This window comes from Choloepus didactylus, chromosome 9 (genome assembly GCF_015220235.1).
Source record: "Choloepus didactylus isolate mChoDid1 chromosome 9, mChoDid1.pri, whole genome shotgun sequence".
NCBI lineage: Eukaryota > Metazoa > Chordata > Mammalia > Pilosa > Megalonychidae > Choloepus > Choloepus didactylus.
In genome coordinates this window covers 62,553,485-62,576,999 of record NC_051315.1, presented here as the reverse complement: position 1 = coordinate 62,576,999, position 23,515 = coordinate 62,553,485, and the positions used below count along the sequence as shown (strand labels likewise).

The window sequence follows — 23,515 nt, the reverse complement described above, 5'->3', positions numbered from 1 at the left end:
GTACTTTGAGTTCTGCTGTTCTTAGTGGTGCAGAACAATGTGCTGGAAAAAGCCATGTATGAATCCACATGAATTCTGTGTTATACTAACATAATTCCCATACTTACCAACTGTTTATGAGTTATTCACAGCAATGAAATGTCTTGTAGAAAAACAGACTATATATTATTATTATTAGTGCTTCTTGGGGATCAGAATGGAACTGAGTTTAAATTAAGGAAGAAATTCCATTGTTACGTTTTTCTTTCAAGAGCTGTATTTGAAAGGTCAGTTTTATTCCCTGGATAGATTTATTCATTGATTTCTGTGAAAAACTGTACAGTTTTTAACTACAAAATGTTAGTTCCCTTCCTGAGTATAACTGCTCTCTTATTTCAATGTTGAATACGTGAATTTTTAAAATTTTTAAACTCATTATTATGGAAATTCCAAACACTCACAAAACTAGAGAGAACAATAGAATGAACCTCAATACACCTATTTCTCAGCTTTGAAAATTATCATGGCCAATCTTGTTTAATCTATACACTTATCCATTTCCCTCCACTTTATTTTGAAGCAAATCCAAGACTATCCTACCATTGAATCTGCAAGTATTTCTGTATGTTTCCGAGAGTCTTTTAAAACGACCTTTTGGGGAAGGAAATGGGCCATTCTTGCTGAAATGTGATAACCACATGTAAGCTTAAGTTTTGGAATTTCTCCAACTCTATTTTGATAGCTTAAAAAACATTACTGAAACTGGACAGGGAGTAATGTCAGGAGTCTCTAGAAGTGCTACTTTTGTCTGGTCTGTGGTTAGAAAGGCAATATAGTATAGTGGTCAATAACAGGGACTTGTGTCAGACTGCTTGGGTTCATGTCCAGACTGACCACTTCCTAGTTGTGTGTCTTGGCTTCTTCATCCATAAACTGAAGATAATAACAGTACCTATTACACAGGGTTGTTCTGAGGAATGAGTTAATACACATAAAGTGCTTGGAACAGTGACTGGAATATAACAGACACTATTAAGAGCCAGCCATCATTTTAATGTAAAGTTTGCAATAGTTATTAAAAATAATTAAAAAAGAAAAAAAATTATTTTTGTTGAGTCAAGAATGCCAAAGAGTGCTGCAAGAAAGAGCCAACTAATCATGAGTTTCTGGAGATCCAGAGATGCAGATGTCAACAAAAGTCCTTAACAAGCAATCAGGGAGCTCACAGGAACAGCAATCCAGCATTGCTTTGTAATGGATTTTATTGTCCCAAGTTTTAAAAACTCAAAGTCAAACAAACAAATTTCAGAATTCTGGAAAAAAAAAATACACACACACACACACACACACACACACACACACACACATACCTTGGCGTCAGCTTCCCAACATTGATGTAACAGTTCGGCAAAACTTCTAGGGCAACTACTTGGAATGGTTAATCTCTACAATAGACGGAAAATGAAATAGAACAAAATAAAAAAACATAAGGATTTACTCATTAAGGCAAGCAAATACTAACTGAAGGGTCATAAAAGAGTCAATTTAAGAGCATAAACAAGACATGAAATTTAAAGCTTCCTCTGATTATTATACAACAGGAGAGAATGTATATTTGGATTCATAATATCCAACCTCTGAAGATGCTTATACTTTTCCTCCAAAGAGGTATCGGATAATGGAGAAAATCCAACAAAACACAGAATCAAATCTAGAAGAACTTACAGTAGGAGAGAGGCAAATTAGAACTTAAATACTAAATCTAAAACCATAATCTATTACTGTATTTTTACAGGCAACTCAAATATGCAAATAGATCAGGCAACTGGAAAACCAGTTTACCTTTGGCAGTAGGTATACAACTTCAAAAGCATCTTCAGCATGTAAGATCACATAGATAACTTTAAAGAACTGTTCATATTCTCATTAATAAAAAAAGATTTAAAATGTATGACTCATTATGGCTTAGTTTTCGTCAAACTCATATATTGTGAGACCAGCCCCATTCTAACGTTCTACAACAGTGGTTCTCATAATACATGCAATGCCCCTAGAGGGCAGTTTAGAAATCTGCAGGGGCATACTTATTTGTTATCAAGACTGGAAGGTTGCAACTGGCAGAGGGGGTTAGGAATGCTAGACATCCTTCAATGTATTGGAAAATCCCACATGATCAAGAACTCTTGCAACCCACCCAATTCCAAATGCCCCACATGCATTCAAATAAGTGAAAAAAGCAAAGAAAGTGGTTTCTAATTTTCTGAGCATAGAATCAAACTCTGATTGACAAATAAATAAAAAATTTTAAAGCACACTGAGCTTTCCAAGAATGCCAACAACCAAATAAACAAACCTAGGGCACACTGGTTTTGCTTTATTTGTAATGTTACCAAGATTTCTGGAAAATGTCACCTACAACAGTGCTGCTCATAGCACTGCAGTCATTAATACAACCAAGCTCTAATAGCATCTGTAGCTGTTGAATTCTATTTACCCAAAGGTGCAAGCACCTTAAACTGCTTCGTTTATCACCTTTAGTGTGGTCATACCTGAGCATTTATAAATTTCAATATATACTTCTTTTATTTCTCTTTTACATTACAGTTAGAAAATTATGTTGACTTAAAAAATAATGTGTGTAGGTAGGTTATGTTATCTCTGAATTTCATTTCAGGATAGTAAAGGGAGCATAAACACACAGGTAACATGAAAAGCACTGGGTGTGACAGGGTTGAGAACCACTGTTGTAAGAAGATTTATTCCACACTATTGTTTGCTAAATACATTTTGCAAATAAGAAACTTAAAAAGGAACTTAGTTGGGTGTAGGGGAAGCCACATGTAAAACTAGAAAAGCAGTTGCTTTGGCAAGAAAACTGACAATCTATCTTTGGAATTATAATCTTAAAAGCAAATCAAAACAAAACCACCCTCTCCAAGTTGGAGGCTACGCTAAGTTCTTTCTAACTTCTTATCTTGTGATTTCATAGAATAGAACAAGATGTATTAAACTGTACTATCATTTTACTGTAAAGTAAACTGAAAACCTTTCATGAAGGTAAAACAAAATCAGGTGCTTACTTTTTCTTTTTAAAATATAAGATGATTGGGGGTGGGAACTAATAAAAACAGACTATAATCGCAATTATGCAACCGAATGTACTCCATGTGTTACTAAATATTTTAATAAAAATGTAACATTGTTCAGTATAACTTTGTCTCAACATTCTTCCAAAAACTAAAATGTGAACTGGATGAATATGGATGTTGATCAGTTCTATCATCTTTTCTCACTGACAAACTTTTTAGATACCACATTTGAGACACTATACAAAAAGACATAATTATTTTAAATAATCTGACATGGTCAAGAATCTGCTAAATCTAGACTCAGACACATTATGTAAGGGATTATTTTGGTGCATTAAAAAGTGTACTTTAAAATAGAACCCAAAATATTTAAGTGCAGATTACGTAACTGTGGGCATTCCTGATGCATTAAAACATTATGAAACAACCAGGTCTTAGCCTTGGGTTTGCAAAACTACATAAAGCTTAAATATTTAAAAATGAAATGAGCATTTTAAATTTTAAATTAAAATAGTTTCCAACCACTAAATTGGATGACTTTTTAAAACCACTTTTGTCTTTTTCGCACCACTTTCTAAAACAGATGTAAATATTATTTTTTAAGTCAAGTATTTAATTATCTTTTCCTAAAATGTAGTCAGGGCAGTGGATTAAGTTTTATGAGGATTTCTATGATAATCAAGAATAGCACTTTTGCTACTTAAAACAAAATTCATTTTATATAAATAAGAATCTAGGTATTTACAAAAATAGAAATTATACTACCAGAACATTTTGAATGACCACTAATTGTGTTTTATTGAAATGACAAAGGCAAACATATCTGTTACTTTTTAAAATGTATTAGTAACACACTCTTAATCTCAAGCCTTCTCTAAAACCTTAAAGATCCACTGTCTACTTTGCAAAGTTTAGCAATGCTTTATGATTCTAGCTTTAATAGGATTAATATTAGTAAAAATGATATATTTGAAGGCCTTATTTCATTATTAAAGGTTTAGAAGCAAAGACTTTCAGATATACTTGTTAGAAACCAGTGATTTTCTATAGATGCAAAAAACAAAAACAAAAACAAAAAAAAAGCAACTAAATGGTGAAACTAAAAAGGTCCACAGTCTAGTTAAGAGTCATGTAACAATGCCAGTTTCCTGGTTTTGCTATTGCACTATGGATTTATATGATGTCTCCACCGGGGAAAACAGGGGGAAGGAGTACACAGGACTCTCTGTATTATTTTTGCAACTCCTTTAGTCTATAATTATCTCAAAATAAGAAAGTAAAAATAAAAAGGTAATTCTAATATTTGGATATAGGTACATTATAGGGTGAGTAGATCACAATTCAAATGTCTTCCTGAAAGTTTAGACATGTCATTTTTTATTTAAATAAGCCCTGTTAAAAAAATACAACCTCCTCTTTAAAACCCAATAACTAACATCTATTAATTCAAGGTATTTCAAAGTAGAAATAGAGAAATAATTTTTAAAAATTAGAAGTTAAAGGGATTTTATAAATTACATTTATTTAGGTCAAAGTCTCAATTTTATTATAAATAAAAAGAATCCTTGGAAATTATCTTAATGCTATATAAGCAGAATTTGTTATGAGGTGAAATGAAGACACCTGTTTTAAATGATGATAATGAAAATTTCATTTATACTTAATTTCTATATTTTTGACATTTAAACATTGTGCAGAATGACAACAGATAGATAAAGCTCCTTATAATACCCAAGTTTCCTTAAGTTTATTAGAAAGTTGAGAAAACTTATTTTACCATATGGGTTTCTTTCCACTTAATATTATATTTAATAAATACAGCAAAGGAAGTTTTGGAGTAGTCTTCATCAGTTACTAGCTGATCATCAGATTGCATGATGGATGGAATAAACTACTGCACAGGATCACTGGGGGAAAAGTGGAAGATTGCTTCCTCATTGTACAGTGTTCAGGAAGTTCTGAAGGTTATGTATGGGTGATTCCCGATCCTCAAGTCAGTTATCCAAAGGCAACTTCTAAATTCATTTTTCTCTTTAGCTTAAAAATCCTTGAAAGATACTCCAAATGTTTTGAAAATACTTTAGATTCATGCCTTTTCTGCCAACCTTTAGATGAAATATTATTTTAAAACATTAATTATAAATATTTGGAGGGGCTGATTAGCTTTAAAAAAAACTTTATTCTAGCTTATCTTGAAACAATTTAGAAGGAAATGATTACAATGGGTATTTTGCTCCACAGTCAATAGATGGTCAACAATTTTCTTCACTCTCATTTGTAAATCAGAACCAAATATGTAATCATCTCACTAACAAAAGGACCAGAACAGACAAAAGTGGGCTCTCATATCATGAAAATATCAGCTATCCTTGTAAAAGGTGTAAGGTCTTATTTAATAGCACACCAGGAATTACTATCATAGTTAATTAAAACTGAACTATGAAACAATGAGAGTAAGACACATTTTTTGAATATAATTCCTCGACTTTTCTTAAATTGGCAGCTTTCTCCCATCCTATTCAGCTAGCATGAGCAATTCATCCATTCCCCATGAATCAGGAGGGCAAATTCATAAGGTAACTCTGGATTATGTGATCTAAAAAATGGAAACTTGGTTTCTCCTAGTCAATAGCAGCTTTTTCATTAACCTAGTTTGTTCCTGCACTCACATGGGGATCAGATCAATTCTTTTAAAGCATTAAAAAGGGATTGTTTCTATATATTAGTCTTTTTAGCAAATTATTTTATCCTAAGATTACACTCTTTCCCTTTGTAGAGGGCACAGATAAGATGTGGAAATGAACTTGTTTTGTGAAATAGAGTTGTTCTGCACTCCAGAGACAACTGAGTGCTTCCATTGCATGATCTAAGTTCTCATAATACCTTGATATTAGATGCTTCATCCTTATGCTGAGAATTTCCATGGCTGTGCGTTTCAGTCACAATTTTAAACCTTTCAAAATGTAGTTGCTCTCTTTGATATGAATGTACCATGTTCTCTGATGTAGGCTCATAGGTCCAACTATCTGAAAGCCTCAATTTGTGAGAAGAAGAAAAGCGAGGCTGGGGACACAGCACAAACGGTGTTTACGCCACTGAAGTTCTTTTGAAATGGAAAGGCTCTGCATGAAGAAGCGAACAGTTATGCCACTGCCTCGCCAATTCCAGTGAGAAGCTCATCTTCAATGTAGTGTTCAACGTAGGTGGCAAAACTGTAATTTTTCCCTTTTTTGAAACTATTTTTTCTTCTTTTATTTTTGAAATTCTCATCTAAGCGACAGTTTCTTGTACTATAGTGACTCCTGCTGGGAGAGGTAAGTTGAAGTAGCTGAAGGTCTCTTACAGATATATCAACTCCCGGCCAGTAAAAAAGATGTCCTAAACGCAGGAGATGGAGTTAAACTGTTCCCCTACCTTGGACGCAATGGCTTCTTTCATCACTAAGAACAAACCCCTAGGTTTTACAATTGAGACTGAGAAACTAGTACAGTACTTGTACAATTTTTGATCTACAGCATCACGACGTGAAGCTGCAACAATTAGATGTAAAGGGTCCATTCATGAGGAATAACATCACTTTGACCCTTTGTGTTAGCTCCTACTGCTAATCTTTCCATAAGCGTGAACTTACTTTCAATTTGAAGAAGATGAAAAAGTCTTTTGCAAAACCCCAATACTGTTTTCTGATCTATGTACCTGAATGTAGAAACGTAGTCTTACCTCGTTTTTTTCCACTACAAGCCAAGCTACTTGTAATCCTTCCAAACCTTTAAAGGGGACTTCCCTTGTTAGCATCTCCCAGAGAACCTGGAACAATAAGAAAATGGAATTTTTATTTTTGTACTTTATATTTCTCCTATATTACTGAAATTTTATTTAACATTTAACTGCATCTAATTACCAGACACAACCAACTCCATCTGTAGACACTTGGGCAAGATGCACATATTCATATATAGGACTTATTCCATATATTACATACTTTTTTTTTTTTTTTGTCTTCTTTCTTATAAAGAAAAAACCTGGTCCAGAAATTAGGACACTGAGACCCAGGTATAAATTTTATTAAATCAACAGGCCTCAGTGATTTAATTTTATCTCATAAGTTATTAGAATTCGCATGACTTCCCACACATTACATTTTGTATTTCTTAGTTGAAACCCTTTCCACTTTCAATCTCTGATAAATTTCTCTATGAGATAACAACTGGGAATTCAAAAATATTTTAAAAGTTTCAATAATGGTTTCACCAAAAAAAAAATTTAAGCCCCAAATCCAAATCACTGGCTAAAATACTTAACCCATAATGGTAGATACTTACAAAACTGCAACATTTTGATTTCGTGTTTTGAAGAAACTGCTCTCAAAATGAGTTACTCTAAGGGATATTAATATATTCATTTTCACCCACCTATAACATAGTTTATTATTCTATATTCTAAAATGTAAGAAGCACTTTATGTACATATAGGCTGACTCTGTGTGTATGTTTATGTGTGTTCCTCTTTCTGGCAATCCTTGATGGAAATCTGTACATTCAGTTACTTTCTCTTTTTATATAAATGGTCATCCAAAAATTGAGTCTACTAATACTTTGTGAAGTGCAAAAAAAATTCCAATTTTATCAATAATCATCACAATTACCACTACAACATACTGAGTATTTATTATGTTACAGGTATTCTGTTGAACCCTTTACATGTTATCATGATTAATATTAACCCTATAAATTAGATATTATCTTCATTTTTATATGAGGAAACTAAAGCTTAAGGAAGTTAAACAATTTGTCCAAAGACAATCAGTTGTCAAGTGGCAGAATATGAACCTCTGTCTTACTCTGAATGTCAAGCTCTTAATCCCATGTAACTAACTACAAGAAGCAAAAGCTGCAGTATGAGAATATGACATGCCATATTTTAGGTATGGAGTAATAGCAGAAATAAAAAGAGAACTCAGCAGTTTTGATTTAAATTTCCATTGTTCTAAATACACACACACACGCACCTTTTCTAAATAAGAATGTAGATTAAGGCCATACATTTCATTCAGCCAAATCCTATAAACCATTAATTCTATATCCACTATTGCCTCAGTCTGTGCTCAGTCTTACTTGAGCCACAACATGTTAGATGAATTCTGGCTAATAGTGAACATAATTAGCAGGAAAATCAGGGAAATTGGCAGATGCTGCTCAAGCAGGGGGAAAAAAATTCACTGAAGCCTCTTTGGGCTTTTAATCAAGTGTGTAAGGTACTTCTTTAGAAGAACTACTGAATAATTCTATTTGAGTCACAGTAGGGATTAGGAAAAGGTAAGGGTTATCCCAGAAGGGGACAATCTTGGTTGACACTGTAAGTAAGGAAAGGGTGAGAGCCAGAACAGGTATGTTTACCACTCCTGACAGCCAGCACCGGGACAGCAAGAGGGCTGAGAAGGAAATGAAGCCCCTCAATTTGTTGCAATAACCACTCCACTGGTGCTGGGGTTGAGGAGGGGAAAGGATATGAAGGGCAAGTAAACTAATGGATTTGGTATTTTTAAGGAGAATGGGAATAGTGAATCAGTCTCAAATAAATCATATGCTCCAACCCCCAAATGTTCAGATAAGCAGCCTTGCACCCCCTCCTTTCTTAGTCTGATCTCCATGCACAATATAGTGTATAAAAAAAGACCGATTGGGTTTGTGAGGTAAAATGAAATGCAAAACCAAGAGTTTGGGGAATAACACCAGAAAAAATACTTTGTGACTCTTTATTCCAAAATATTCAGCTGGAAAATGTCCAAAATCTAATAAGAGTTACACTTCTAAGAGTTCTAACCCTTGAAAAATAAGCCGGCTTCATTTTACTACCTCTTCTGTGTCTCTCTAGAGCTAACTATAGCTGAGGGAGTTATTGGATGGATGTAAAATTGTTGGGGATGGTGTCATTAACCACTGTGTTCTGAAGCCCAAATGTGGTCCTTAGTTTAATTCCAGTATCAGCACATCTGATGATTTCCTATTATTAATTCACCAGATTCAATAATGCATCATAAAGTGGGTGGTGTAAGACAGAACACTAACTTTTCAACACTAAACAAAGTGGTATTTGGTACACAAAAGTTAAGTAACTTTGTTTAGGAAGTCACCTGGAGGTCTAAAACTATCTTAATTTCTGAAAATAGCAGGTATGGAGGTGCAGGCCAAACATTATCGTGATCTGTCACCTTAAAAATATTTTCCAACTCATTTTATATTGAAAAGTCCTCACGTTTAAACTGTGCTCCCAAGGAAAATTCTTATTTTTAGTTTATAGAATAGAAACTTTGACAATGCTGCGTATTTTTCCTGTCTTTTCTTTTACAAATAATGGAGAGTCTTTACCTGAGCCCAGGTTTGTTCTGGAACACCACTCACAGACAAGCTAGGCAATGATGAGCTCTCTTAAGCCACTCAAATTCTCAAAGCTGGTTTTGGCTGAGAAGTTTCTAAGAAGGTAATCCTTTCTGCATTGTCATTAGGATAGCTTTGTTTTCGAAGAGTAGCTGGGTCGTATATTCTCAGAAAGCTTATTTTAATGTTTTTTGCTTTCCTTAAGTCTTTCCTTTATTGTGGATAACATACTGAACACTCCTTCTGGTGTGGTCTTTGAAGAGAAGTCATCATACAGAGGTAGAGAAATCTCCTTTCTTATGAAAAGGGGAGAAATAATTGCCTTCCTGGCAAAGTTTACCAGCCTAGAAGCAAGGGTCATAAGATACATTTCTGGCATTTGCAGCACATTTATTTTAAGGTTGTAAAGGCTAGTTATTCTTGCCACGTGTGAAGAAGCAACACAGGTTTATCGAGCTGGGGAGGCAAATACTTTTCAGAGTACTACTGGGGGTAAATCCTTACAATGAGTCTGAAAAAACAGGAAAACAAAAAGCAAAAATATATTGAGTTTCTTTTGATAGGATTTTTAAAAAAGACAACCCTTTTTTTCCCACCTTGTTTTATTCAACTGTGTGTGTGGTTGCTGGGGTGCAGGAGTCAATGAACAGAACAAACTCTTAATGAACTACTGGGTGTTTTATGCAAACAGGGGATATCCCCGTACTGATAACTTGTCCTGGCTACTCAACCTATTTTTGAAAGGTCATCAAAAATTCTAAATAACTACACTGCTTTCCTAGATAGGAATTATTTTCAAAGTTTATAAACCACAAAATTTTAAAACTAACATGGCTCCTACCTTAACAACTGTCCTCTCTTGTTCTTTTATGTGATATCTATTTTAAACATGCAATGCTTTTTTCAATTTAAAAAAATGTGATTGTTTAAATAAAAAGGCTCTGGAAAGAATGCCCCTATACTTTTTCTTTCACTAATGGTGATTGTTCAGAAAAGAATGGGAAGGGGTCAAAATTAAATAAAATCCTGAATGCTTGCTTATAATTAAGTTAGCATATGTACACTTCTCTGAATGGAATTTTGCTGATATAGCTATCTCACCTAGGTGAAGCTAACCGGCATCTGAAGTGAACCTATCTCTTCAAGATAGTAAAATAGCAGAAGGTGTTTGAAGGCAAACAGATTCACTGAAAAGGCCTTTTTGTTTCTACAGGTTAAGGGACAACTTGAACATAGAACTGATATTCAAAGGCATGTGACTGGGGCAAATAGATTCAGAAGAACATCTGGTGTGTAAATATAGAACAGCCCTGGGAGTGTTCAGTGGCTGACTGTAAAGGCTGTTTCAGTAAGTTAAATCACTTAATAGAATGGTTTGTTAAGAATTTGTTAAGTCCTACAAAACAAAAGAAAACAAAACAAAAAGGTAGGGTCAGCAAACAAGTAGACAGAAAACCTAATTAGCCAAGAAAGAAGGTCAACCTACTTTGAAAAGAAGGGCATTGTCACCTGATCGAAAGCTTTTTAATAAATTAAGCATATGCAGTTACAGAAACGTTTATTCAAATAAACCATATTTAAGAAGGGGATCTATGTGGAATGAGTGAAAAGGATTTTAAAACGATACAGGAAAAGATCCTCAGCTCTACAAACAGAAGTCACCTCTTAACATCTTTAAAGTTTACATAATGAGAAGAAATTTGTTCTTGGTTGCTGGCAGTAAGATTCCACTTCAGCTAAGGAAAAATAGATGGGTGCATTTCACACCTAAGTCCCTACCAAATGTAAGGCTTTGAAAGAATGCAGTGAAGTTTGTTTTCACAAATAAAATAATACTGAGACCAAAAGTTCATGCTATACATAACTCCATAGTTGTGTCTTTTGGTCAAAAATTTCTGAGATAGAGAAACTCCAAGACTTGGGGAGAATTTTAGCAGTAAAAGCACTGTGTATAGATTTGTAGAGTTGAGTGCTAAAGGGAGCCTCAAAAATCTAATTCATATAAATGTGCAAAATAATTTAAAATACTATAGCCATCTAAATATGTTCTTATAAATATTTATATACATGCAAGCAAAAGGGGTGAGAACTGTGGTCTCTTGTTGAATCACTATCGACTCTGGATAAATGAGCCATGTTCTCAGCATATCTTCCAGTTCTTTCTTATAATAGGATAGCGGGGATCTGTCAACTATGACCTGCTATAGAATGCAGAATAGTCTTCATGTTTTTAAAGGGTTATGAAAAACAAAAAGCCAAAAAGAATATGCAACAGAGACTTAAGAGGCCCTCAAAGCCTAAAATATTTATTATCTAGTCCTTTATAGAAATAATGTATCAACTTCTGTTCTACAAAATAAAATGAGACATTGGTACCAACAAGGAAAAATAAATTTTAAATTACCTTAAGTTGATGTCTAGCACAGTGCCTGATATAATAAATATTTAAGAAGAAAGGAACATAACTTCATAAGAAAAAATAATCTCACAAAGTCTTAAATTGCAACCAACTTCCCCATTTTCAGAGTCCCCAGGAAATGATTTCTATGAATAAATTCTATAAAAAAGTGGTAATTTTTGACATAGGTCAGTTTTAGAAACTAGTCTTTTCTGGAAATTATGGTTTTTTTTCCCTTCTTTCAATGACAATGATTTGATCACTGTCTGTAACAGTTGATAGTCTTCATTCTTAGAAACACTCAGAAATAAGGTGCTTTAGGTATTTGGCCTATGCCACTGTTGTCGTCCAAACTATGAAATTTAAGCCTTTGGCCAAAACCATATATTTCATTTTTTAATAGCCAACAAAATTCATCTCTATTATAGTAAATTAATTTGGTGTACACAGGATGTGTTATGATTTACAAAAAGCTAGCCAATTGAAACAATCCAAAACTTAAGTAATGAAGCCAGCAGCAAATAGCTAGCGACTGATTAACAGTTTCAAAAGGAAAGTGTTTGACAATGTCATCTTCTTTTGTGCCATTAGCTGCTATCTTAAGTCAGAAAACATGGTTAAACAAGAAGAGATATATTGATTGTGGCTCAAAATAGTCAGTTTCTTGTCCCACTACTCTGAAAATTTCCTTCTAAGAAGTAATAGTGTAAGTAGAGAGGTGGTGGTTGAGAGACAATATGCAGAGACAGGGAGTTCCAAATACTATTTAAAGAACATACGGGATTTTCAGGAATAAAAACATATCCTCAAAAAACACAACAAACGAATTCCTTCTTCCACCAAAGAACTCCTTCCACCTCTGCTTCTTTCTTTCTGCTAATGCAAATATAATTTATTCTTCAAGAATGAACTACCCTGTGGTTAAAACGGGAAATTTTGAGTTGCATATAAAAAAAAAAATCCATGGAACTGCACAACACAAAGAGTGAACCCTAAGTTAAAACATGGACTACAGTTGTAAGTACAATTATAAAAATGTGCATTCATCAGTTGTAACAAATTTGCCACACCAATGCAACTTGCATGTGGTGTATGGAAACCCTGTATTTTATGCATGATTGTTTTGTAAATCCACATCTTTAATTAAACAACGACAAAAATCGTCTACTACAAAACTCCTCCTCAGAAGCTTCTGCTCCTAACTGAGTCACTCCTCTGGTTTCTATTCCTTAAGCATAATGTACATCAATATACATTATTATATTCTTGTAAATATGTTGTTTGGTTGTTATACCTATATAATGCTTTACGTTTGAGTTTCAAATAGTAACAACTACTATATAAGACTTCCATCAACTACAGGCAAGATCATACGCTAAATGCTAAATACAGTTTCTTTTGTACTCTCCAGAAACTCACTAATCAGTTTTATACATAGTTACCCCCAAACATCCTATTAACTTATTTGGCAGAGTTACTGGTAATTTTATACTGTTTGAATAATCCATTACAATGCATTACTGTTACAAATGATCCATACTCCCACTGAATTATAGGGATAGTCTACATCAGATGTCTACCCAGGAAAGTACTCTTCACAGTAGTGCCTGAAGTCCAACACGATTTCAGCTTTCAGCTAATTTTATTAGGAGTGGCCTTGGTTGCTTCTCAACACAGGACAAAATAACTCAGATGTAAAACTGATCAAAATAAATACTTCAGTAATTAGAAAGGATTCTCCCTGGTTGCCGTTAGTCTATATATTCCACCAGCAACAGCATCATTGCCTTAGTGGGGATAAATTGTTATGGCCCTCTTCTGTAGGTTGGCCATTTTTTATACTTTCTTAGCAACAAGAAATGAGAAAAGAACTCACCACACCATAGGAATATGTGTCACAAGTTTCAGACACAGGGAGACTTTGGATAACTTCTGGAGCCATCCAAGGGAAAGTTCCAACCAAGGACATGTGTGTTGTATGGTTATGGAACCGAGAGGCACCAAAATCGCAGATCTGAGAAAAGAGAAATAATTATCAACTTTCTACTTACTAATAAAATTATTGTCAGCCACAAGAATCCACATCTCAAATTACCAAGTTTTCTAAAAATTAAAAGAGCCCTACCTTCAATACTCCATCAGCAGCTATAACAACTAAAAAAAAAAAAAAAAAAAAAGCAAGATTATGACAATCATCTAATTTGTTTGAAATATATTTTACACTTAAAAAATCATAAATTCTACTTCTGTCTCCCATATGGAATTAGGAAAGGTAAATAAACTATTTACTGCAATGAAGATTTTACAAAACGGATCTGAGATTAAAAAAACAAAAAACATACCACCACCTAATTTCATGATGTGCTGAGTAAAAAGGTTTTCAAGGCATTTGTTTAATCCAAATGCAGTACTGTTCAGTAAAAATGCACAGAATTAGTAGTCAGAAAAAAATAAATTTTTACCTGGGTTCTGCCTCTGGACAGTCAATGTCATTTTGAAGCATTAGCATTAATACTTCATGGCAATTATTTTTTTATGGTATACATGGTTGAAGACTAATTTTCTTGAAACAGAGACAATACTCATTCATTCGCTTATTCATACATTCATTCATTTAACATTTTGCTGACACCTACTATGTGTGGGACCATGTGCTAAGTTCTGAAAGAGGACAGTGAACAAGACTGGCATTGCCCCTGCTCTCATGGAGCTTACAGTCTAATGGGAGAGATAATTAAACAAATATCTGCAAAAAAGTTGGATAAACTCCATAATGAAAAAAATAGACAGTGCTACAGAAACAAAGAACAGGGATATCTAAGGTAGTTTAGGGAGGCTGAAGAATGCTTCCTGGAAGAAATTACGCCTATGCAAGGATTTGAGAAACAAACAGGAGTTAACTAGAAGGAAGAGAGCTGGGGGAGTAAAGCAGTTACTTCCAGGTAAAAGAAAGGGCCTATGCAAAGTTCAAGAGCAGAAAAAAAAAGGCACAGCACTTCTGGAAGGCATTTAGCAGGTTAAGAAGAACCTTTGTGAAAAATGGAAAGCCAGTGAAGGATTTTAAACAGAGGAATGAAATGATCAAATGTGCAGAGTAGAGACTATACTAGAGCAGAATAAAACTGGAGGCGGAGGCAGCATAAGTAGTTGTGGAATTTAGTTAGTCCTCTGGAACAACTAGCATATAGCCAGGAACAACTAGTAAATAGTTAAGAACAACTGTCGGGGGACATATGTGACTGAACACACATTGTACACCAGTGTGGAATGGGTGGAACAGCTGAGATCTCAGCATAAGAACTGAAGTAAAGCTCCCCAAACTGCAGAGCTGGTGCCCTTTTGCCACTAGCATGGCAGGCTGAGCTGAAATACTTCCCTGTGGGAGAAAGAAACACTCTACTAGGAGGAAGGGAGGGTAGCTCAACTAAGCTCCAACTGCAGTTTTAGTTAATGAATTTGGCTACTGAATACAAGCTAGGAGCACAGATAAACCCAGAGCAAGCAGGAAAGGAACCTGCAAGTTTCTTCCAGCAGAGAGGAGGTGGGGCTGATGGGAAAAAAAATATAAATAAAAACAGAGGCTTCTGGAGTCGGCTGAGTTCAGAACACTTTAAATGGCTGTGTGCCAAGAAAAGGGGCACAGAAAACTGGGCACCAACTCTGGTTCTTGACTGGTAACTGGGGGGCTGGGGACTGGCTTTGAAAAGGGGATTTCTTTCTTTTTTCTTTTTTTCTTTCTCTCATCCTAAGTAGCTCATTTGAGAAAGCCTCAGGCACTTTCAATTGTCAGTGCTGGCCCAGGCAAGGATGGAGCAAAGATAGCGAGTCAAATGAAAAACTCAAGTGTAAGAGACAATTCCCTAAAGGGCTCATCTCCCTAAGAAAAGGGGGGAGGCAGGGCCCAGCTCAAGTAGCTGCCTTCCCTCAAAGAACTCAGATACAAGGGCCTAGAGAGAAAAAAAAAAAAAAAAAAGAAACAGCTTAAGCTTGGCTTTTGACACTCTCAGCCCCTGGTACGGACAGGGCCTACTGAGAATTAAAGGCAATGCATCTCTTTATGCCAGTGGGGAGCTGAGGGCTGACAAGCGCCACCTGCTGGACAGGATAGGAAAAGCATAGCATCTAGAGGCCTCACAGGAAAGTCTGACAACTTTTTGGGTCCCATTCTCAGGGAAATTTCGTATTGATTACAGCCTCTTCCTGAGACCTGGGCCCATCTGGTTTGGGAAAATCTGATTGGGGTATCAAGGAAACCAGATGCCTAGACAACAAAAAAGTACAATCCACACTAGAAAAAATGAAGATATGGCCCAAAGGAACAAAATTACACTTCAAATGAGATACAGGAGTTTAAACAACTAATTAAAGCTCTTCAAACAAATATGCTAAATCAATTCAAAAATCAAATCAACAAGTTGAGGGAAGGTATGGCAAAAGAGATGAAGGACATAAAGAAGACATTGGGTGAACTTGAAAGTTTGATAAAACAATTGGCAGAACTTAAGGGAATGAAAGGTACAACAGAAGAAATGGAAAACACAAGGGAGATTTGAAGAGGCAGAAGAAAGAATTCAGGAACTAGAGGACAGGATATCTGAAATCTTACACACAAAAGAAGAGAAAGGGAAAAGAACGGAAAAATATGAGCAGGGACTCAGAATTGAATGACAACATGAAATGCATGAATATACGTGCCACTGAGTGTCCCAGAAGGAGAAGAGAAGGGAAAAGGGCAGAAACAATAATGGAGAAAATAATCATTGAAAATTTCCCATCTCTTATGAAAGACATCAAGTTGCAGATCCAAGAAGAGCAGCATACCCCAAACAGAACAGATCTAAATAGACCTACTCCAAGACACTTAATAATCAGATTATTGAATGTCAAAGACAAAGAGAGAATTCTGAAAGCAGCAAGAGAAAAGCAATCCATCAAATACAAAGGAAGCTCAATAAGACTATGTACAGATTTCGCAGTGGAAACCATGAAGGCAAGAAGGCAGTGGCATGATATATTTAAGATACTGAAAGAGAAAAACTACCAACCAAGGATTCTATACCCGGCAAAACTGCCCTTCAAAAATGAGGGAGAGTTTAAAATATTTTCAGACAGACAGACATTGAGCGAGTTTGTGAACAAGAGATCTGCTCTACAAGAAATAGTAAAGGGAGCACCACAAGCAGATAGGAAGGAAAGGTTTGGAGAAGAGGTAGGAATGAAGACTATCAGTAAGAGTAAAAAGAGAGAGAGAGGGAAAATAAAATAAGAATACGACATAAAATTCGAGAAGTCAAAATGGTAGATACTAGACATTACAATGAGTGATATTAGCCAGAAACAAAAGGACAGGTACTCTATGGACTCACTTATATGAACTAACATGGATGAATGAAATGTGAGAGTTAAAGTTGAGAACACAGGTTATCAGGAGATAGAAAGAGGTTAGAAATTGGGCATTTGATGCTGAAGGAGTACATAAGGATAAATAGGATTGACTCTATGGATCCAGAAATGAATAGCATAATACTGTGTGATGGCAGCACAATACTGTAAGCACTCTGAACAAAGATGAGTGTGAGTATGGATGAAAGAGGAAGACTAGAGGCATGTGTGACACCAGAAGGAAAGATAGAAGATAAAGACTTGGACTGTATAACATAGCGAAACCTAGAGTGGTCAATGATGGTGATTAAATGTACAAATATAAGAATGTTTTTAAAAGAGGTAGAACAAATGAATGTCAGCATTGCAAGGTGATGAAAACTGGATGGTACAAGGAAAAAAAATACAACCAATGCAAACCAGAGTCTACAGTTAATGGTAACATTGTAAGATGCTTCCATTAATTCTAACAAAGGCAATATACCAAAGCTAAATGTCTATAAGAGGGGGTTGTAAGGGAGTGATAAGGGATTCTTGGTGGTGGTGATGTTGTCTGAACTTCTCATTGTATATTTTAATTTTTCTTGTATCTTTTATATTTTTATTCTTCATTTTTTTCTTCTATTCCTCTTTCTTTGTGGAAGAAATGGGAATGGCCCCATATAGGTTGTGGAGGTGAATGCAGAACTATATGACTATACCAGGGATCATTGATTGTTTACTTAGAATGGATTCTATGGTGTGTAAATAAAACTGCTTAAAAAATAAACAGAGAGATACAAGTGCTGGAGAAAATGTAGAGACAGGGATGTACCTATTCACACTGTTGGTAGGGAAGTAGAATGGTGCAGCCCATCTTGAGGCCAGTGTGGTGGTTCCACAGGAGGCTAACTATGGGGTTACCATATGGTCCTGCAACCCCGTTAGTGGGTATATACTTGGATGAGAGTATATACTTGGGTATATACTTGGATGAGAGTAATGGACATTGCACACTGGTGTTTATGGCGGCAGTATTCACGATTCGCAATGGATGGAGATGACCAAAGGATGTATCGACTGATAAATGGAATGGTGAACTGTGGTATATATATTCAATGGAATAATGAGCAGCAGCAAGAAGAAATGAAGTTGTGAGGTATGCTACTAGGTGAATGGACCTTGAGGACAGTATGTTGAGTGAAATAAGCCAGAATCGAAAAGATAAACATTATAACGCCTCACTAATATGGAATAACCACAATGTGCCAACTCTGAGAAGTTAATCTGAGAGCATAGGTTATCACGTGAAGGTTTATTGTAGTTTCCTAGATTGTAAGCTCTTAGAGTAGTCAGAGTAGTCACTCTATTCATGAGTTGTAATGATTATTTCTAAATGCTGAGATGATGAGCTCTTTGTGTAAAACCTGGTCAGTCCCTGGAACTTCGGGCATCTGTGTGACACCTGAGACTCAGAGCCAAAGTTCAGCAGCTATGACTATCAGCATTACCCCATAAAGCAAATATTAAAGAAGCTGAAAAAGATCAGACTTTAATTACAGATATGAACAAAATGGACTTGGTTAGGACTATGGTAAACCAGACTAAAGAGAAAAGGATGATATTGATTGTGTTTTAAAATGTTAACTTCTATGTGAGACCAAAGGAAGAGATGTTATTTGGTGGAAAATCTGTATTTTCTGCAGCATGCTATAAAATTTAACTTGTACAGTCAGTTTACTTAAACACCATAATTATATGGAACCTTGAATAGGGGGTTAGATCAGGTTAGTTTGTACAGGTTAGCATAAAGCCCTGATACATCCCAGAGTAATTTGGGCAGAGAATAAAAATGTATTTGCAAAGCCCCCTTGAGGGATTGGTGAAAAACTGGAAGTAGTAAACTTCCCCAGTTGGGGAATTCCTGATATTCTCACAAGCATTGGGGACTACCACTGTAGTAGGCCAAGTCCTTAATCTTGGGGCTTGCCCTTATGAAACTTGTTACTGCAAAGGAGATGCTAAGCCTACTTATAATTGTGCCTAAGAGTCACCCTCAGAGAATCTCTTTCATTGCTCAGATGTGGCCTCTCTCTCTCTAAGCCAACTCTGCAGGAAATCTCACTGCCCTCCCCACTATGTAGGACATGACTCCCCAGGGTGTAAATCTCCCTGGCAACATGGGAAATGACTCCCGGGGATGAGACTGGACCCGGCATGATAGGATTGAGAAAGCCTTCAGGACCAAAAGGGGGAAGAGAAATGAAACAAAATAAAGTTTCAGTGGCTGAGAGATTTCAAAAGGAGTCATGAGGTCACACTGGAGGCTATTCTTATGCATTTTATAGATATCCCTTTTTAGTAATTAGTGTATTACAATAGCTACATGGAAATGCCTGAAACTGTTGAACTGCAATCCATTATCCTTGATTCTTGAGGAGTATGAGACATTTTGCATGTTCTTTTGTACTTTTTTTGTATTTTTATTCTTATTTTCATCTTTATTTTTTGGAGTAATGAAAACGTTCAAAAAATTGATTGTGGTGATGAATGCACAACTATATGATGATAGTATGAGCAACTGATGGTATATTTTGGATGCTTGTATGGTATGTGAATATATCTCAATTAAAAACAAAAAACAAAACACTGGAGGCAAGGGGATCACTGTGCAGGTTGTTACAGTCCAAGAGAGAGATGAGGTGTCTGTACTAAGTCTGTGGCAAAGGACAGGAGAGAAGTGGATGGAGTCAAGAAGCATTTAAGAAGCAGAAACAACCAGGCATAATGAATAACTGGATATAGGGGGAGAAGGAGGAGTTGTCAAGAAAGAAATCAAATAAAGAGGCAGTGCACCTAATGGTTACAACAGGAACTTTGGAATCAAACTGTACTTATTTTTTATTTAATTTCTGACTTGGACAACTGGTATTGCCACTCACTGAGAAAGAGAATGCAGGAATAATTTTGGGGGCGGAGAGAAGATGAAAATATCTGTTTTGGACCTAATACATTTTAGGGTATTACAAAATACATATGTGGATGTGTTTAATAAACAGGTAGATACATAGTTTTGAAGGTGAAGAGATCTGTTCAGGAGTGTTAATATGTAGACAGGGCTAGAGCCACAGGAGTGGGAGCATACAGAGCATAAGAGGAGAGGAGGCCAAGGACAGAACTCTGGTATTTCTTTTGTAAGTTACACAGTGCCTTGAACATGGTAGATGATCAATACTTACTAGGTATTACTGATGAATTTGATAATTGGGGAAAATAATCTTTGCATGACTAACATGTAGAAATAGCTTAAAGGTAAATGTAGTACTACAGTAATGAGATACAGTATTTTCAAATAAAAATGTAAATTATTATTAATATTATATTCAGCTATTTTCTTAAATACCTTTATGGCTTTTTTCTAATTACAAGATTAACAAGTGCTCATTTCAAAAAAAAAACATAACATTATAAACATATATAACACAGAATACAAAAGTCCTGCAATTTCCTTCTCCCCGAAAAACAAAATAAAAAACACCTAAAAGTTAGGTCTGTATTCTTTCAGTACATCTGTCTACCAAGTAACTAAATAAATTGTAATTTTTGAAAATGGGGATATTCTTTATTGTTATATAGTCTTTGTAATGATAGCGTGGATAAACCCATAATTTACTTAATCATTCTCCTCTCAAGAGAGATTTAGGATATACTGATAAGATAGATTAAAAGAAAATAAATCAAATAATGTGTTTAGATGGAAATTCTAAGCATAAACTGAAATTTTACAAAGTCATAAAACCCTGACACGTTCTACTTGATTCTGGACTAACGACTTCTGTTAACCAACTATACGATATCAAAAGTGTTTTGCTCCAGGAAGCTTCTGTCTAACAAGAGCCAAAGGATGAGTGATGCCCTAGAGGAGGGAAGAGCAATCAGCCACTGTTCACTGGCCCAGTCGAACTTGAACTACTGAAGAACAGCATCTGCCAACTTCTTCCCTTCCTTCCACCTATCAAACCTCACAGTCCTGGAGTATGAGCGTGTGTAGCTGGTTGGTTCTCTAGTCCTCCCCTTCCACTTGCCATCACTACTCATTCTAAGGATCACGCTATCAGCATATAACCATTTTAACTGCAGTGATGTGAGATTTTGTAAAAACAGGTCTTCTCCTCCTTACAAGAACCACATGGAAAGAATTTAAATAACTAATTAATTGATGGCAAGATTTTTTAAAAAGTAGCCAACTCTGAAATTTACTTTAGCTAGTTCTGGATATCTAAGTAATCCCACAGCCTTTCTCTGTTAATTTTTGAGTGATGTAGTGGAATGTAGACGTGTTCCATTACCACTTCAATTCGAAGATAACATCTAATCCTGCAAGTCATTTTAAAAGGCTCACATTGTCAATGATAAAATGCATGATCATAAGTAAACCTGTGAAAGTACAGAGAAAAAAATTAAAAAGTAAAAGAAAACCTTTACTTTCCATCTCTCAAACATGCAGATCATTTTGGGGCATTACTACAGGTAATATGGGCATGACAGACATAAAAAATTTATAACAAATAATTCAGAAGTAACAGGAACAAAACTCAACACTGCGAGTACAGAGAACCATCTAGAAATAGAAGACTAAAAACACGTAACCACACATTTTGATCCAACAATACTTCTTTTAGAAAATGAATCTACGGAAATAATTAAGGACATGTTACAAATTTGGCTGAAAGGATTAAGCACCCCCACCTTTGTTAATCATAGAAAAAAATGTAAACAATCCAAATGTCCAAATTTTGTACTATGGAATACTATGCAGCTTCTTTAAATAACGTAGAGAATTTTGATATTTATTGACAGAGGAAAGCTTTAATGGTAGTAAATGGTGACTCAAAGAATGGTATTAATGGTGAGTCAAAACAGCAGGTCACAAAAGGTATGTAGAGTATGTTCTTTTCTCAATATATAGGTAGTACATATATTTTTTAATAAAATAGGAAAAATAAAAATACATCACTACGTTACCATTTCTGGACTTGAGATCTCTATGAATCACCTTGATAGGAGCCTCCATATGTAAATAGTGCATTCCTTTTCATTCAAGAAGGAAGAAAGGCCTATTAATATTATTTCTTAACATTCTGTCCGTATTACCTTTCAAATTTAAACATCAGTATTAGCTTTCATGTTTTCGCAAAGAATTCAGTAGCAGAAACTAAATTCATGTGTTCTATTTATCCATGGTTGATAAAATAGAGACAGGAAATGTCTACATTATTAACATTTATGTGCTAAGTAAAATTTATTTCCATTAATCTCTTAAAGGGAGGAATCTTATTGTGGGTAAAGCTAGTTCCTTACAATACTTAATAAGGACACCTTAATTTTCTGGAGTCTGCAGGGAAATAGCACAGTAATCACTGGACGAAGTGTTCCATGACTAAGGTATTCCAATACCAAATGCTTTCTAAGTTAGTCAGAATTCTGACAAAGGTTTTCAGTTGTAATTTCGATATTTGCAGGACCCAGCTGCAGCTTGGTTTATTTTCTCAGTAATCATTCTGACAAGGCCCTGGGAGTGGAGGAGTGAAAGGAATTGGGATAATTCATTAGTTATGATTGGTAAAGGATTTTACGACCTCCAAGAGAAAAATGTACACATTTTTCTTTTTACAAGGCTAAATCTTTGAGGTAATCTATATTTAAATGTACTCCGAAATTTTCTCCAACATATTTAGGCTGTAAATCCACTTATGTCAGTAAAGTGGGTGTATATAAACTAAGTAGAGTTTTCTTATATTGAACAAAAAATTATACTTTAAAAGACGCATATTTCATGTACTTCCTTAGTAGTGTTAGATTTTTTTTCTGTTTATGCATTGTCTATGCCCTTAGAGTAAAGAAAAATTTTCTACTGAAATGTTTCCTCTCCCTTTATTTCTCAAGTTGTCTTTCTTAACAATGGAAGAAATACCCCCTCCCCCCCGCACCACAAATTGAAAGGCTCCTTTTGTTAATGAACCACCCATACAAACAAAAACTTAGTAACTAGGCTTTATTTTTTAAATATATAGAAAATTTCAATTTTATAAAGGTTAATCTTTTAAACAATCTATTATTTTACTACAACTCTGATTACTTTATATTGAAGAATCATGAAGAAGATAAGAAAAAAACTCCTGCCACATAAAAATATAACTGAAAAGTCAATTTAATAAAAATATTAATACTTTAAATGATCTTAAACAAGATTAACTGGGATAAAGGAAATCTCTCTTCTAATATGAAGTTCTATAAACATCAAACTGTGA

The 23,515-nt window shown here is 35.0% G+C and overlaps 1 protein-coding gene across 7 annotated transcripts in view; it reads right to left on the bottom strand.

Moving 5' to 3' along the window:
* Positions 1-23,515, bottom strand: part of MAP3K20 (mitogen-activated protein kinase kinase kinase 20) — a 237,716-nt gene that overhangs the window by 78,549 nt on the left and 135,652 nt on the right. For all 7 annotated transcript variants that reach the window (XM_037849344.1, XM_037849339.1, XM_037849342.1 and 4 more), the window contains exons 5-9: positions 22,230-22,295; positions 13,969-13,997; positions 13,720-13,857; positions 6,789-6,875; positions 1,350-1,424 (exon numbers count right to left, since the gene is read on the bottom strand). In XM_037849344.1, the coding sequence (XP_037705272.1) occupies positions 1,350-1,424; positions 6,789-6,875; positions 13,720-13,857; positions 13,969-13,997; positions 22,230-22,295 (395 nt within the window). The remainder of the gene's footprint in view (positions 1-1,349; positions 1,425-6,788; positions 6,876-13,719; positions 13,858-13,968; positions 13,998-22,229; positions 22,296-23,515) is intronic.